This window comes from Eublepharis macularius, chromosome 17, assembly GCF_028583425.1.
Source record: "Eublepharis macularius isolate TG4126 chromosome 17, MPM_Emac_v1.0, whole genome shotgun sequence".
Classification (NCBI taxonomy): Eukaryota; Metazoa; Chordata; class Lepidosauria; order Squamata; family Eublepharidae; genus Eublepharis; species Eublepharis macularius.
The window spans coordinates 4350602-4366937 of record NC_072806.1 but is presented as its reverse complement, the minus strand read 5'-3'; the positions used below and the strand labels follow the sequence as shown (position 1 = coordinate 4366937).

The window sequence follows — 16336 nt, the reverse complement described above, 5'->3', positions numbered from 1 at the left end:
GTGCCTGTGAAATTCTTTGAGTTGTGTCCAAATGTCTGTCTCAGTCTAAAACCAGAGGCTGCAGTTTTGGGTTCCTGCCTGGAATACAGGTGGAGAACAAAGGCAAAGCCCTCTTTTAGAAATGCTTGGGCCCAGCTCTTGTCCAGGTCTCCAAAAGACAACCTGTCTCAAAATCTGGATTTCAGTGTCTCATTCTTCTGGGATGGGATGTTAGCAGCTCTTTGCGGTTTATCTTCTTCCTAGCCCTTCTGTGTTGCTACTCTTTCCGCTTCATCCATCTCCACACAAGAATCCATGAAGTCAGTCCTGACATGGTGCCGTTGTATGTAAAAATGGTCGACAATGGACTCTGTCAGCAGCCCGTAAAACGTATCAGATGGGGAAAGAGGAGAGAGGCAGCAGCCCATAAATGTGTTCAGACTGCAGACAGATCACTGATACACAGGGTTTAAATGAAGGGACTTCTTTTTAATCTTGTTGCATAGGACGTGAACAGCTGTAAAGAAAAAAGGAACCTTGAAAGAGAAGGTTTGAGAGCTCAAGCTGTCCTTATTTCAATACTTTACCACCCCGCAACAGACCTGGGGGTCAGTGAAATGAGAAACTTCACTTTGGGGTGGAGTGTGGGGCTCATATGCCTGAATAGGCCACTGTAATGCATACCAGAATCCTGCATATAAAAGCCTTAAACACTAAGGAGAAGTCTTCTCGCTAGAATTCTCCCAGACATCCTAGCTTTCTATGAGCAGAGAAGTTCTTTTGTGCGTGAGAGCATTCCGTGATGGGAGCTGCCCCCACTCCATCCTGAAGTGATGCCACTCAAGATACAGGAGAAAAACGCCATAAATATAATACGGTGGTTTGGCGTTTGTGTCTTTGGTTTTCTCCAGATACTACCACTTCATTATGTTTTGATCTCTTCCCTGTTAACAAAATTCTCTGTAATGACAAACGTTAAATGAGTTGAAAATCACAGCTGGTTGGCAAGGGGGAAATGGATAGAGTTTGTTATTCGTCGGGGCTTACTCCCAGGAAAACGTCCTCAGGCTTGCTCTCTCACAGTGCAATCCTAAGCAGAATTAACTCCATAGAAGTCATAGAAGGTTGTAACTGTTAAGGATTGCGTTTAGTAACTTTGGAGCCTGTGCCCTCCCTTGGCATCTAAATAAAAATTGATTTAGAGAAAGCTATTAGGGTGGACCCGCAGGCAGCCCAACTGGTCACTCAGAAAAGAACTTGCCTCTCCATGGACTATTAGCTGCCGAGGTAACCAACCCTGTCAGTCTACAGTAGTAACAGAAGAAATGCACTGGGAAGAAGCAGCCTCCAGAAGGAGCAAAGCAAAAAATCCTGGCAGCAGAGAGGGAAGGAGCAGGGGAGGCAACCCTATTGCAAAGGAAAGCTGCCCTCGGCCTTAGGAAATTCTCTTGTACAAAGCCCAGTTGAAATGGATATGCTAGAGCTCGCCATATTGATTAACCAGGTGTGTATAGGAGACCTTCCTGGTGGATTACCCACCCCAGGGCTTTTTTTCAGCTGGAACGCGGTGGAACGGAGTTCCGGAACCTCTTGAAAATGGTCACATGGCTGGTGGCCCCGCCCCCTGATCTCCAGACAGAGGGGAGTTTAGATTGCCCTCCATGCCACCAAGTGGTGTGGAGGGCAATCTCAACTCCCCTCTGTCTGGAGATCAGGGGGCGGGGCCACCAGCCATGTGACCATTTTCTCCGAGGGCAACCCACTGAGTTCCACCACCTCTTTTCCCAGAAAAAAAGCCCCCACCCACCCGCAAATGCCATTTAGATTTTCTGTCTCAAACATCCGGGTTTGGAGCCGACGCAAGATTCAGCTAAGGGCACACAGAGATATGGCTTCAGCTATCCGCTCAATTTTTTAAAAATGTCTACCCCCCTCCCCAACCATACACCAAATTAAAGTATGATGGAGATTTGGATCAGCTCACCTGGATTATTTTTTTAACTTTTTTTTTGCTTTTTTTGAAAGAAAAATGTCCATAGGACATTTTTTAAAGGGTAAATTAATGATCGTTGTGAACTGCTGTATGAATTCGGAAGGTCAAGGAGCGTTAAGAGTGGCATGATTTAATATCATTACTAACTTGTGTCTTTTGTCAACCACCACGAAATAAATTTGGAAACTCTTCTATAAATAAATGGAGGCGTTTGTCTTTTCCTCCCCCGTTCCCTTTCCTTTGCCAACCTACTGGATTGCAGCATCTCCTTCTTGGGAACAAGTAACAGGGAGAATTAGGGTGAAGTTCTACTGGTGAAGACAGATGTAATTTGTGGCTGGGGGGCAGTGAGGACAAATGAAACATTTGACGGAGGAAGACTGACATAATACTGCTTGTGATTCAACCGCATCCACTGCCTTTTAGAATGTACACCTACATTCCAGTGAACATACTTAGTTGTTTGACCTGGATGAGTTTGGAGTTGGCAGTTGGACAATGAACTGATAATCAGCTTATCTGACAAAATAACAAAACTAGCGTAGAGCAGAAAGTTGGCCCGACAATGAGGAGACTGGAGGCCCTGTTTTGAAGATAACATTATAATAACATTCAATTTACATGCCGCCCTTCAGGGCAATTTAATAACAACATTTGATTTCTATACCACCTTTCAGGACAAAATAATATTTGATTTATATACCGCCCTTCAGGACAACTTAACACCCACTCAGCGGTTTACAAAGTGTGTTGTTATCCCCACAACAATCATCCTGTGAGGTGGGTGGAGCTGAGAGAGCTCTGAGAGAGCTGTGACTGACCCAAGGTCACCCAGCTGGCTTCAAGCGGAGGAGTGGGGGATCAAACCTGGCTCTCCAGATTAGAGTCCTGCTGCTCTTGACCACTACACCGAAACTGGCAAATCTGAAGAGGCAGATTTGGAATGTAACGAGCTCGCAGCAAGAAGTGTTGTAGTCTCAACACCTAAGAAACTGGCTTACAAATGAGAATTTTGCCTCTTTTATGATGAACTTCTGTCGGCCTTAGGCAAGTGAGCCGCTAAGCCAACCCATGCTCTGAAAGGTGGGGACACTACTGCCTACCTTAAAAGGTTGTCATCAGGTTTAAAACATGGTTGTATAAGCAAAGCCCTTTGAATGCTATAAAGCACTAAATGTTATTTGTTCTGTGATATTATCGTTATTGGGAAGGGAAACAACATGGTGTAGCTCGATCTCTCAAATCTCAGAAGCTAAGCAGGGTCAATAGCAGGATGGGCAACCACCAAGGAAGACCCTGCAGAGGAAGGCAACGACGAACCACTTCTGCTTTTTGCTTGCCTTAAAAGCCCTTTACAGAGGATACCGTAAGTCTTGCGACTTGACAGTAGAAAAGTATGCATTACCATTCTTGCTAATTTTATAGATTAGGGTCTTTTGTAATGTAAATGTGCACTTTTAGATCTGCTCCTCGCCTGGGCTAGGAGGTCTGTGCGGACCCTCTTTCCTTCCCTAGACCAGCCCTCGGTTCAAAGCTGCTTGACCGACTAGTCTGAAACTCAGCTATGAGTTCCTTAGGAAGGAAGGCTGAGAAACTGCACTGCTTGCCGCTGGGTGCGTGTTTTGGTTGAGATCACTCCCCCCCTCCTCCTCAGTTTCCCAACAATGGCCTTCTTGTACCAGCCGCAAGAACGAGCTCGTAACATCCGTGCCTCTTTTGTGGGTCTGACGCAAAGCTGGAAGGGACGGGGGAGGCAGCAGCTGGTGTCTGCTGGCATGGGATGAGAAAAAAAAAACACAACTCTGTCTTGTTGAAAAAGCAAGGATAGGGAGAAACAGAAGGAATGGCTCTGATTTTAGTGCAACTGAGCGAGTGAGGCATTCTACGGACTTGGGGTTGCCAAAATAGTATAAAGCACGGACCCAAGGATGTTGCCACGCTCCAGTAGTTCCTCTGAGCCCAAAGTGGTAACACAAGGATGCAAAAGTCTGGTGCGTCTCTCCATGATCCACTGTTCTCGTGGGAGTGGACCATTCAGCCAGCGGATCATTTAATCCTGGTGTAAAGAGGCAACAGGGATACCAGCTCTCAGAAGATTCTCTGCTCTGGGCTTCTCACCTTCCCATCAGGAAATGCTCCCCGAACAGTCACACATGCAAAACGCTGGGTGTGGCCTGCATTTATTCTTGGGCACACGAAACTTAAACCTGGGTTACAAGACTGCCATGCACCTCCAATTTCAATTCAGAAATAAAATTGTCCTCAGGAGGTTAGGAAACGCTGCCCTCCCCAATTGGTGTGAAAGCAGAGGTGTGACTACCCTTCCATTCATTTCAGTGGGGCGTGGAAGTGGCCAGTAGGTTGTACCCGTTACACATAAACAATCAGTGAGCACGGACTTTGTTACCTACACCTGCACCCTGAAATCCGCTGGTCCGGAGACGGGCTGGGATGAAACCCGACCTGCCAAACCATCCCTAGCTGAGGACAGGCGTTTGCCTGTTCAGGCTGTCTGAGTTGGTAGGAAAGGCCGTGGAAAGAAGGGGTTGTTTTGTTCTTCATCTTCCGCCCTTTGGGACAGTTCCCTGGCGGTGGAAAATTTGACCAGCGTCGCTAACAATGGCACCTCAGTCATCGGAGTGGAAAGCTTTCGGAGGGACAAGTGACAACTGAGATCTCTCAGGGTTGGATAGAAATGCTGGCTCGGGACAGAACTCTTTGAGGATGTCAATCTGGGGGAAAACCAGCAAGACGTGGTGTCTCTTTGCTGGCAAACATCATGAGCTCATTGGTGTTCTTGGGCTCTGGGTTTCCCCTAGACAGAGGTGGAACTGGCCTGACTCTTATTATAGCTTTGTCAACTGGTTTATTTTGTGCTGTTCTGTGTGGGTTTTCAAGCAGCTGCAGGTGGAAGCGAGGAGGCATCGCCCCCCCTCCCTCCCATCTCACAAAACCCAATCAGTGGCTATTTTGCATGACTTTCTTCTGGAGATCTTTAATTCATATCCCCTTCTCAGCATCAGCTCTTGCAGCGGCTCCCAAACAATTGAACGCTACAGGATAAAAAAAAAAGAAGCTGCTGTTTAAAATGCATTAAACAAGATTCATATTTCAAAATGCCCATTTGGGGAAATTAGCAGCAGATAACATTGCTGGCCGTTCCATCCATTAGACTGACTTTAAAACACACACACATAACACACCCTTCTGGAGTGGATTGATTTCTACCTCTGGATCTCCTTGGATGACCCAGGCACTACCACTGAGAAAGAGGGGGGGCAAACGGCCACCAGCTACATTTCAGACACACAGAGTTGCCAACTGACCAGGGAGAATAAGACTGGCTAGTTCCTTCTTCGGCATTGCTTTAATCTGCAGAAATTAGCCAGCTGTGTTTTTTATGGCCGGGAACACAAACACATGAATGTGCCTTATGCTGAGTCAGACCCTGGGCCTATCCTGCATGTGGCAAATCGGGGCCTTTCCTCCCACTGGTATACCCCACTCTGCCTACCCCTCCCTTTTCGCCTAGCCAGGCACCTGAAGGGCCTGTCTCACTTTCCAGGTAGTTGCTGCCACCACTGTCCCTGTATGGGTTTCCGGTTAGGCGGGACGGCCTCCTAACCTCCCTCTGTATTCCTTGACCTCGCTCTCTCCTCTCCTAGCGGACCCAAGCGATTGGGGATCTATGTGGAACAGAGGGACTTCATTCCTTCATTAATCCACAAAATTTATTTAAGATCACAACTCCACCCAGACAAGTATGCGGTGAATGGAAGACAATATATAACATAAGGGAAAACAAACAAAACCCCTAATCTGTCTCCCTCCTTCTCTATACTCCTGCCCTAGCTGGATGTTGTATAGGGCAGGCAGGATACTTGGTTCCTGGGGTTTAACTCCAGCCTCCCCCTCCCCTCAGAGCCCTCCCCCTCTCTCTCCAGCCACCAACTGTCCACTTCCAACTCCCCTCGGCCAACTGACTCGCTCTCCCTCCAATCAAATTCCATTCCAGAACTGGCCCCTCCCTCCTGTAGCGCCTAGAAAGTTAAATTCACCAACAGAATGGCGTTTCTCCACAGTGCACAGTATTGTCTACGCTCCAGGTAGAGTTGCCAGCCTCCAGGAGGGACCTGGAGATCCTCCTGAATTACAACTGATCTCCGGATTATAGAGATTAATTCTCCTGGAGAAAGTGGCTGCTTTGGAGGGCGCACTCTACAGCATTATAGCCCGCTATGGCCCCTCCCCAAACTCCACTCTTCCCAGTCTCCACCCCCCCAAATGTCCCAGTATTTCCCAACCCAGAGTTGGCAACCCTGCTTCCAGGATCTCATGCTAAGGTCTTGCATATCGCCTCCAGCCTCACCCTTTTTACTGGAGACACTGGGAATTGTACGTGAGACTTTCTGCACACAAAGGAGATAGATGCTTGTGGACTGATCCCATGCGCTCCTCTTTCCAAAGCGCTTTCTTTATAGGTGGCAAGTGGGCTTCCCGGAACTCTGTTAACCCATAGAACTGGTTTGTGTCTATTCGAAACCGAGTCTGATCGAGACCAGTGTGTTTGACTCCTGACAACCTAAATTAAATGTGTTGTGCAGCAGCTTCGCACATTGACGTGACACTAAATCTCACTGTACAAGATGGGGCTTAGTCCCAGGTAAGGCTGCATAGGATTGCAATTGATATCAGTTTGAACTCTCTCGCCCTCTAGTGGCCACATGAACAGACACATGGGAGTGACTACGCTACCAACCTATACCGGTTCTTAAAGTGTTTCCTTTCTCGCCGGATGTCCTAGGAACTGTAGATTTGGGACGGGGGATCCAGGTCAAGCACTCCTAATGAAATTACAATTCCTAGAATATTTGGGGCATGGGGTTAGGGTAAACTTGTATAAAGCCAATGTTTCGAAGAGCAGACATGTATGCATGCAAATGACAACTATTTCAGTGTTCTGAGATGGATAGCCTAGCTGTTTATAAGCCGTGCCCTCTGACACATGGGAAGGGTTAAGGCAGAGCCCGACAGCAACTTTGCTTAACCTGAGGTGTTAGGTAGCGAAGCTGGAAGGTTGGCGATGTTGGCGCTGCACCCACACCGCGCTGGATATCACCCTGCCATGCCATTGAGCTATGGCAGTCATTTGCAACTGAACTGGCTGGTCCACACCAGACAACCCAGTTACAAATGGCTGCTTTAGTGTAGCGATAGCACAACATCACATGATGTGTGGATGCAGTCTGGGCCTCTTTACAAAGATATCTGCGTGTTGACTTTTTAATTCTATTTTTATTGTATTAATCATTAAAAATGTACGATAAACACAATGAACATACACAACAGCCAACACAACACTACAGCAATAGGCGCCTTTTTACAACCCCCCCCCCCCACTACATACCATCTATACTTATACTTCACCACCAGTACTCCATTTCAGTTAGAGTTGAAACTCCTCAACCAATGCTAAACACTTGTTGAACCTTACTATATTTCTTATGACTATTCCAATAGGTATCAAATAAAGACCATGTATTTGTGTATTCTGGAACTTTTAGTTCATAAATTCCTATACATGAATTGTATTTTTATTTTCTTCCCATTAATAACTACAACAACGTTCAATTTATATACCTCCCTTCAGGACAACTTAACCCACTCAGAGCAGTTTACAAAGCATGTTATTATTATCCCCACAACAAACACCCTGTGAGGTGGGTGCGGTTGAGAGAGCTCCAAGAAGCTGTGACTGACCCAAGGTCACTCAGGTTACTGCAAGAACTCTGCAAAGGGCATTTGTTTTCACACACGCTGAAGAATGCACTTCCAATCCACTTTGCAACTGGATTTTACTGTGTGTGGAATGGGAAAATCCACTTGCAAACAATCACGAAAGTGCACTGAAAGGACGTTATTCAGTGTGTGTGACTTCTTAACTTCAACGGGTGTCGCTTTCGGTCTAGTATGGAAATGCAGGCGGATCAACACTCCCTTCTTGCAGTTGTCGGAGAGCTCCTAACGGCATGGGGCCCTCATCCTTTCAGAAGGGTAGGGGAGATCTATACAGTGCTGACAGTTAAAATTGGCACCCCTCCAATCTTTGCTAATTTCTGTAATTAAATACTTTTATGTTTTTTATCTTACCTTGCGAGGTAAGTGCCGCTCCCCCCTCACCATCCAATTTCTTCCCACTTCACAATAGCAATCTTGTATTCAACTCTCTGTCTTCTGCATGAAGATTTTAATTAGGATGCTGTAAGATACTTCTGGAGAGGTCGGAATCGAGGCGTTTTTCTTTCCTTTTTCTCTCATCAGCGAGGATAGATACGTCTGCGTTTTGTTCTAATAAAGCAAAAAACACGATTTTTGAGTCGGCGATGACCTGCATAACAAATCTTCACATGACATTACAGGGCTGCCATCTGAGCAGAAGGGGGAAAAATCTAACGTGTGCATGTCTTTTTGCAGCAGTTTGATTTGCAGAAATCAGCTGCTAAGTGTTTCGTTTATATGATGCCCTGCTCCAGTATCTAAGGGCACTGGAGCAGGGAATCAATGAAAATGTTGGCAACTAGAGGTTCCTAGCAGGGCTTTTTTTTCTGGGAAAAGAGGTGGTGGAACTCAGTGGTGGAACTCAAGACGGCACAATGACGTCACTTTGGGTCAGCTGGAACAAGGGGGGAGTTTTTTAAAGTTTAAATCGCCTTCGGTGAAAATGGTCACATGGCTGGTGGCCCCGCCCCCTGAACTCCAGACAGAGGGGAGTTTAGATCGCCCTCTGCGCCGCATGGAGGGTGATCTAAACTCCCCTCTGTCTGGAGATCAGGGGGTGGGGCCTCCAGCCATGTGACCATTTTCAAGACCATGTGACCATTTTCAAGAGGTGCCGGAACTCCGTTCCACCACATTCCAGCTGGAAAAAAGCCCTGATTCCTGGGGATTTGAGGGAAACGCCTGGGAGTGGAGTTTGGGAAGTTAAGGGCACTCTCAATGTGCTGTCCCATTACATCAATGGGATGTAATGCCACCCTCTTAAGCTACCATTTCCTCCATAATTTACATGATTTATATTCTTTCTTTACATGATTTATATTCTTCCTTTCTCACTGAGACTCAAGGCGGATTATACAGTGTGAGTCGGTACAGTGAATTCCAAAGACATTTCATCAAACATGCAGTAGGGTCCCTATTCTCCTTGCTTTCCACAAAGGATGCAAAACTGAATTATTCAAAAGGGCTTTTTACTCAGATAAGAGGGCTGTATTGTAGGGAGGGGGTCTCCAAGAGATGCTTCGCTAATGAGTTAGGGACAAGAGACTTCACCACTATGTTGCCGTACATCCTATCTGTTGCTTTAAGTATGTGCTCCTATGCGCTACCTGTTGCTTTAAGTATGACCCTACTGGGTAGTTCTGTATTGTCTAATGTCAGTCCTAGATTTGCTTATGCTCTCTTTCAGCATTTCTTCAACTCTCTATTGGATTCTTGCTAATCCTATGTCTTTGTAAACTTTATTTACCCTACGGCATTGTTTACTGAAATGTTCTTGATACTGGCTGCGCTAATCTCACACTATGTAATCTGCCTGGAGTCTCAATGAGAAAGCTGGAATATAAATAATGCATCATGTGCCATCTAAAAGCCAGATCGAGGTGGATAGACGTGTTTGTAGCCACAGAAAAGAGCAAGAGTCCAGTAGCACCTATAAGACTAACAAGATTGGTGGTAGGGGATGAAACTTTTTAAGCATCTAAAGAAGTGAGCTGTGACTCACGAAAGCTCCTACCTTACCACACATTTTGTTAGTCTTATAGGTGCTGCTGGACTCTTGCTCTTTTCTACATCTAGAAGCCATTAAAGCTAATTTATTTGATATTGTTATTATTTTTTTAATTTCGTCCATTTCATTTTATTTCATTTATTAGACTTATCCCTGCAAGCAGGTTCAGGTCGTGTCACAACAACACTAAAACATACAGATACTGGACTCTTGCTCTTTTCCAGTGCTACAGACAAACACCACTACCCATCTTGATCTACATACAGCTATATTATACATTAAAACAATATACATTAAAACAATTTATATGATTAAACCAATATTTAAAACTATCAACAACAACAATTAATTCACTCCATTCCCACCTTTGGGGTGGGGGGGTTCTCCCCACCATTGCACTTTAATGTACTTTGTTAATTTATTATATTATTGCTTATTGTATATTAATTTTAGAATTATTTTCTTCTTGTTATTATTGATTTTAACTGTTGTTCACTGCCCAGAGCCCCTGAGGATAGGCGGTTTATAAATCGAGATGATGATGATGATGATGATGATGATATAGTCTGCCTTTCTCAAGGCGATTTGTCCAGTGCCAAGCCCAGTTCATATCAAAGACATTTCAATGAACACCTTAATGGGTACATACATGCAGATTTGCAAAGGTCTGAAAAACCAGCAGAATTCCGATACAGAGGTGAAAAAACGTGGAAACAGAGCCAAAGCAATTCTCAGTATCCTGGAGGGGGACCACAATTGCGGAGCGTAAAAGGTTTCCGAGGGGCTTGCCCCTTTAAGCGCGGCTCCTCCCGTTGCTGGGCGGTGCCCGTTGCCTAGCAGGGAGGATGGGTGGGCGGGGGAATTCCCCTGCCGGAGGCGTCACGCGGAGGGCTTCCCCTTTGCGCCCACGTGGGTTTCCCCGCCCGGTTGCCGGAAGGCGTGTCCTGGCCGGGCCCCTCTCTGGCCAATGGACGGCTCGGGCGTTGGGGGAGGGGGCGTGGCCTGCCCGTGTATGGTCATGGGGGCGTGGCCTGGGTGCGTCTGTGTGTGTTGGGGAGCCACGCCCTTCGGCTCGCCTGACTTGGGAGGGCTCGGGGCTGGGCGCTGTGCAGAAGCCGCGGCCGCAGCTTCTGGGCTTCGCTGCGCTTCGCTGGGCTGGAGTTGCCATGACCTCCCGCAGGTAAGGAAGGAAGGAAGGAGGGCGTCCCCCCCCGTCCCTTGAAAAGTCAGTTTAAAAAATTGAAAATTAATTTTAAAACTTCTGTGCATATTTCCTTGCTGGCCGCAGCCCCGGCCAGTCCCGTGTTTCGTGGGGGCTGGTCAGGTGCTGGGAAAATTCCCCAGCAAGGCGCGGAGGCAAAACCGCCTTTCCTTTCCGTTGGGTAGACTGCTCCTGGCTGGGGAGGCTCTGCTGCCCGCTGGCTGCAGTGGGTGAGGACCAGAGCAGAGCTGGTCGGGGCTGCCTCCCCCCCCCCCCAAAAAAAAGCCTCCAAGCAGGGTAGCGAGGCGGCTGGTTCGTCGGCGGTTTTTGCTACCTGACATCACCCGCCTGGGCCCCGTGTCGCTTCTCGGACAAGGAACCTGCCTCTTTAAAACGCATCTTTGGATGGAGAAGTCCTCTTCTTGTTGTTTAAAGGGAAATCGTTGCAACGTTTGGTAGTCCCTTGAATTGACCTTTTGGAGTTCTTGGTGGTAGGTTAGTGTCCAATCCTGGCCATACCGAGTGGCATTTTGCCGGAACGAACTGGACCTCTGCTCCTAAAACTGCCAGGGTGGAGGAGTTTAACATTTTTTTAAAAAAATTCAGTCTGGTGTATGGCATACTGGTGCTGGTGGAAAGTGCTGTCAGGTCATAGCTGACTTATGGCGACCCCTGCTGGGGTTTCCATGGCAAGAGACTCTCAGAGGTGGTTTGCCATTGCCTGCCTCTGCAACCCTGGTCTTCGCTGGAGGACTCCCTTGCAATTGCTAACCAAGGCCGACCCTGCTTAGCTTCTGAGATCTTCCAAGATCAGGCTCAACTAGGCTACGCTTTGCTCTCTTTTGGGCTAGAGAGGCACTGCTTCTGCACATAGAAGGGCCATTCCCAATGCTCTCCAGAACCACCTTTGCAGGATCAGAGCAGAGATCCCACATCCTCTTACGAGAAACAGTTTGGAGGCCTCTTGAGTGCCCACGTGGTTAGACATTGAGGCTATAGCTTGCTATTAAGGGTATAGCCATGGCGGTTCCAATCCGAAGAGTTTCAACAGTAAAGAATTTCCCTCTTGGATCAGACCCGTCCAGTATTTCTTGTTTCCAGCAGTGGCCACTCAAATGCCTGCAGACAGTTTGCAAAGAAGCCTGCTGGACTTGACAAAACTCCGTCTTGTCCTGTATCTTGTCATCAGAAATCCAGAAGCCCCTAGTTGTTTGTGCAAGCAGAGCTTGGAAGCTGCTGGCTGTCCCCTGTTTGTCTCCAGCACCAGAAATCTGGAGGTAGACTGCTTCTGTACATGTAGTTTCCCTTGTCCTAATAGCAGCTGTGACGCCCCCCTTTCACTGCCTGTGCTCTTGACCTGTCGTCTGGCAGGGAGTTCATAAACTGAATTATATGTTGCGTTTAAAAAGCTTTCCTTCTCTATCCTGAATAGACTTTGCAGTGGTGCAGATGAAATAAAACAATTGCAATTCTTAAAACAACTCCTAAAAAGTTCAACATAGGGCATTGCTGCAGCTGTTGAGAGTGGGTTCAGTTGTTTAGAAAGCCGCTCTCAATAAGGACGCGTCTGAAGGTTAATAACAAGCAATAATTGGGTTGAGAGAAGTGTTGGGATTGGGTACCCCTGACCATGTGCAAACTGCTGATTTGGTTTTGGATATCTAAGAACATAGGGTGCAAATAATGCCTTGGAGCACATATATGGACAGCTTGAATCTCAAACCTGTTCTGAATGCCCTGAAATGTATGGGAGAGCCACTTTTGAGCATGGACAGAATTTGTTTCTAGGCTTTGGAGGAACAGTTGCTTTTTTCTGTCTTCCCCACCGTGCATCTCTAATGGAGGGGTGCAAGAAGAAGAGTTCCACTCTTGCCAAACAAAGAAGTGGTTTGGGGAAGGCCTCGGCCTTTTAAAAGCAAATTCCTTATCTCTTCCTTGTGATTTTGCAATTGGGAATGGAATTTTGAGAGCAATATTTCTGAGTAAGAAGTTCAGAACAGCTGGTCTGTAAGCATTTTTTGCTGTCTGACATCACCCGCCGTGACCTCGTGTTCCTTCTTGGACAAGGAACTTGCCTCTTTAAAATACATTTTTTGGATCAAGAAGTCTTGTTGTTTAAATCAAAATCATTGCAACATTTGGTAATCCTGAACTGACCTTTCGGAGTCTTGATGATAGGTTAGTGTCCAATATTTTCCATTCCAGTGGCATTTACTTATTGATGTATGTATTTATTTATGTACTTATTTATTAACTGGGTCTCTGATCTCACAGTAGAAGAGTTTTAACTTTAACATTTTTTAAAAAAATTATTCAGTCTATAATTTCCAGTATACATTGTAATTAAGCTTGCATAGATCACGTTTGTGTATTTTAGGAGGTTTCTGTCTCTGGCACACAAATGTAATTGCTAATATATTTAACAGGCTTCCAGTACAGTTCTAAGTGGAGTTATACCCTTCTAAGCCGCTTGACTTCAATGGATTTAGAAAGGTGCAACTTTGCTTGGGATTGCACTGTTAAATCAGCCAAGCACATTAGATGAAGATAACACTCTTATCACTGTGTCGAGTTTACCTGTGCACATGTGTAACCGCTTCTCTGGTGAGCTCCTCTGACTCCCTAGAACTTAAATCCAGAAATATATGTATCTTGTCTCTAATGTGCAGGCATAAAAAATATGCACGCCTTATCCCGCAGTGTCATCGCTCCACTCCCACCCCAATAACTAGATAGTATCTTTGCTAAAGTATTTGGATTTCAGCTAAGTGCAACCAGATCTAAAGCGCGACGACGAATGTTGGGTAGAAGGTTTAATGTTCCGTTTTTAAATAAAGGATGCCGACACACTCTATTTCTGAAGCCACTGCAAGATAAGTTATTGTGGAGCACAGAAATACGTTGTGCAGCCAGTGAGGAGTGTGTGGGTGTGGGTCTGTGGGAGGCTGTGGGTGTGTGACTGGATGCCCCTTGCTGTGTGGCTTGGCTTTGGAGGGACTTGGAGTGGGGAGCAGAGAGATCCCCCCCCCGCGCGCAGCTTCTCAACTTAGAAATGCACTCCACGAGGATTTGCTTTAAGTTGGTACAATATACGTACCTGGTGTGTGTGGGGAAAACGGATTGGTATGATATGAGTGACTGACCTTTTCCCTATTAGGGGGTAAAAGCAGCTGTGGGGGTGGGCATAATAAGATGGCAGTCTGGCCCCTTCCCTGGCGAGGGCTTGGTTTGAGTCAGTTTCGTGGCCCCTGAACCTATTTGTATGCAGTACGCTCCTGGAAACTTGAACACTGAAGAAAGCTGACAGGAAGAAAATGGATTCCTTTGAAATGTGGTGCTGGAGGAGAGTTTTGTGGATACCACGGGCAGCCAAAAAGACCAGTAAGTGGGGTACTAGATCAAATCAAGCCTGAATCCTCCCTAGAAGCTAAAATGACAAAATTGAGGCTACTGTACTTTGGTCACATCACGAGAAGACAAGATTCTCTGGAAAAGTCAATAATGCTAGGAAAAGTGGAAGGCGGTAGGAAAAGAGGAAGACCTAAAACGAGATAGCTGGACTCAATAAAAGAAGCCACGGCCTCCAGTTTGCAGGATCTGAGCCAGTCTGTTAACGATGGGACGTTTTGGAGGTCTTTCCTTCATAGGGTCAGCATAGGTCGGAGGTGACTTGATGGCACATAACACACACTCCTTGGTGAAGCGGCCCCTTGACACTCTAACAAGGTGGGATAATGTTCGGCCCTTCTACATGAGCACATGTGAGCATGACTGCTTATTTATTTATTACTGTTTACTTGATTCATGCCCTGCTTTCCCCCCGTACTGGGGATCCATAATGGCTTCCATCATTCTCTTCTCTATTTTATCCTCACAACCACCCTGCGAGGTAGGTTAGGCTGAGAGTATGTGACTGGCCCAAGGTCACCCATTGAGTTTCCATGGCGGAGCAGGGACTCAGAGCCAAGCTACACGTGACGCCTTACACAGGTTCTACACTTGTCAGCTTCCCTCAAGTTTTGATGGGAAATGTAGGCGTCCTGGTTTTGTAGCTTGGCTCTCCATTACAGCTGCAAGACCAGGATGCCTACATTTCCCATCAAAACTTGAGGGAAGCTGACAAGTGTCCAACCTGTGTCAGGCGTCACTTGTAGCTTGGCTCTCAGACATGGGTCCTCCCCAAACCCTAGTCTCACCCTTTAACCACTACACCAATCGATGCTCCACCGGTGGCGAAAATCTCTTTGATGCACATTTCCTTCTTTGGGTTGCTTCCGTGGCTTCCTCTTGTTCAGAGCTGACTTGGTGGAAAAGAGCCTCCTGACGTGCTTCCTTGGTGTTGAAGAGGCGGAAGGGCCATGGAAACTTGGTTTGTTTGTTTAAAGTTTGTGCTCTGAGCTTTAACTGCATCAACGCTGATGCTTGGAGCTCAGAGCTCGGCGGCCAAACAGTTGCTCGGTATTATGAGATTGACACCCAGAGAGCAACGGGGCAGAAAACTCAGTGGCGCGGCCTTCGTAGGCTGTCTGCCTTGGGAAATCAAGGGGTGTGTGTGTGTAAAGGCTGCCCAAGTTCTGGCAGAAGTCCTAAGAGATATGTGGTAGTGCATGAAGCAAGGAGCCGGACCACGGCACGTGGCAGCTGGTGGATTCCAGCTTTGAACGCTACCTCTTTTTTATCGTGGGGTTACCTCCTTGTGCAATGCAGAGGGAGATCGAGTCTATTTCCTGCTCCTCTGCTCGCGAAGCTGATCTTCTGTTTGCAGGGAGCTTTTGGCCCTGGATTCTCCGCTTGCCGTCTGGTGCAGTCTGATCTCGGCCCCCTAATTTTCCCTGCCTGTGTGGATCAGGCCCAATTTAAGTGGGTAGATGGTCTGGTTTTCATGAAGACCAGAAGCTGGCTTAGCGGGTCAGCCTAGGAGGCTTTCACTGTCTTGAGGGCAACGAATGTACCCAGTCCTGTGAATGAAAATAAGAGCTGCTTTCTGGCACTGGGTAGGTGAGAAAAGGGTCACCAGTGTAGTTAAGGAGTTGGAGCACCTACCATATAAAGGAAGGCTAAAGACTTTTTGCACTTTACTGAGAGCTTTTTACTTTGGAAAAAAGACAACTAAGGGGAGAATTCTAGTCAAGGCTGTGTTCTCTTCTGCTAATTCTCTACTTGCAGAGAGGGAATTCCTTGAAAGGTAGGGGTCCAGGGCTGGATTAGGTTCCAGGGTTCAGCTTGAAGACCCACGATGCAGCTAAGCAATTTTGGGACTGGCAGTACTTGAGGACTATGCTTCCTTGGGACTCCCATGATGGAAGAAAGTTGAGATGCTAGTTTATTAAATACGCAAAATACGATGCTCCGTCTGTATTGTCCCAAAGGGCAGTGT

At 46.7% G+C, this 16336-nt stretch overlaps 1 protein-coding gene across 1 annotated transcript in view; it reads left to right on the top strand.

Moving 5' to 3' along the window:
• Positions 1-10870: 10870 nt before the first annotated feature.
• LOC129345105 (tyrosine-protein phosphatase non-receptor type 11-like) overlaps positions 10871-16336 on the top strand; it is a 60427-nt gene continuing 54961 nt past the window's right edge. The window contains exon 1 of the mRNA XM_055002097.1: positions 10871-10938. Within this exon, the coding sequence (XP_054858072.1) occupies positions 10925-10938 (14 nt within the window). The 5' untranslated portion in view covers positions 10871-10924. The remainder of the gene's footprint in view (positions 10939-16336) is intronic.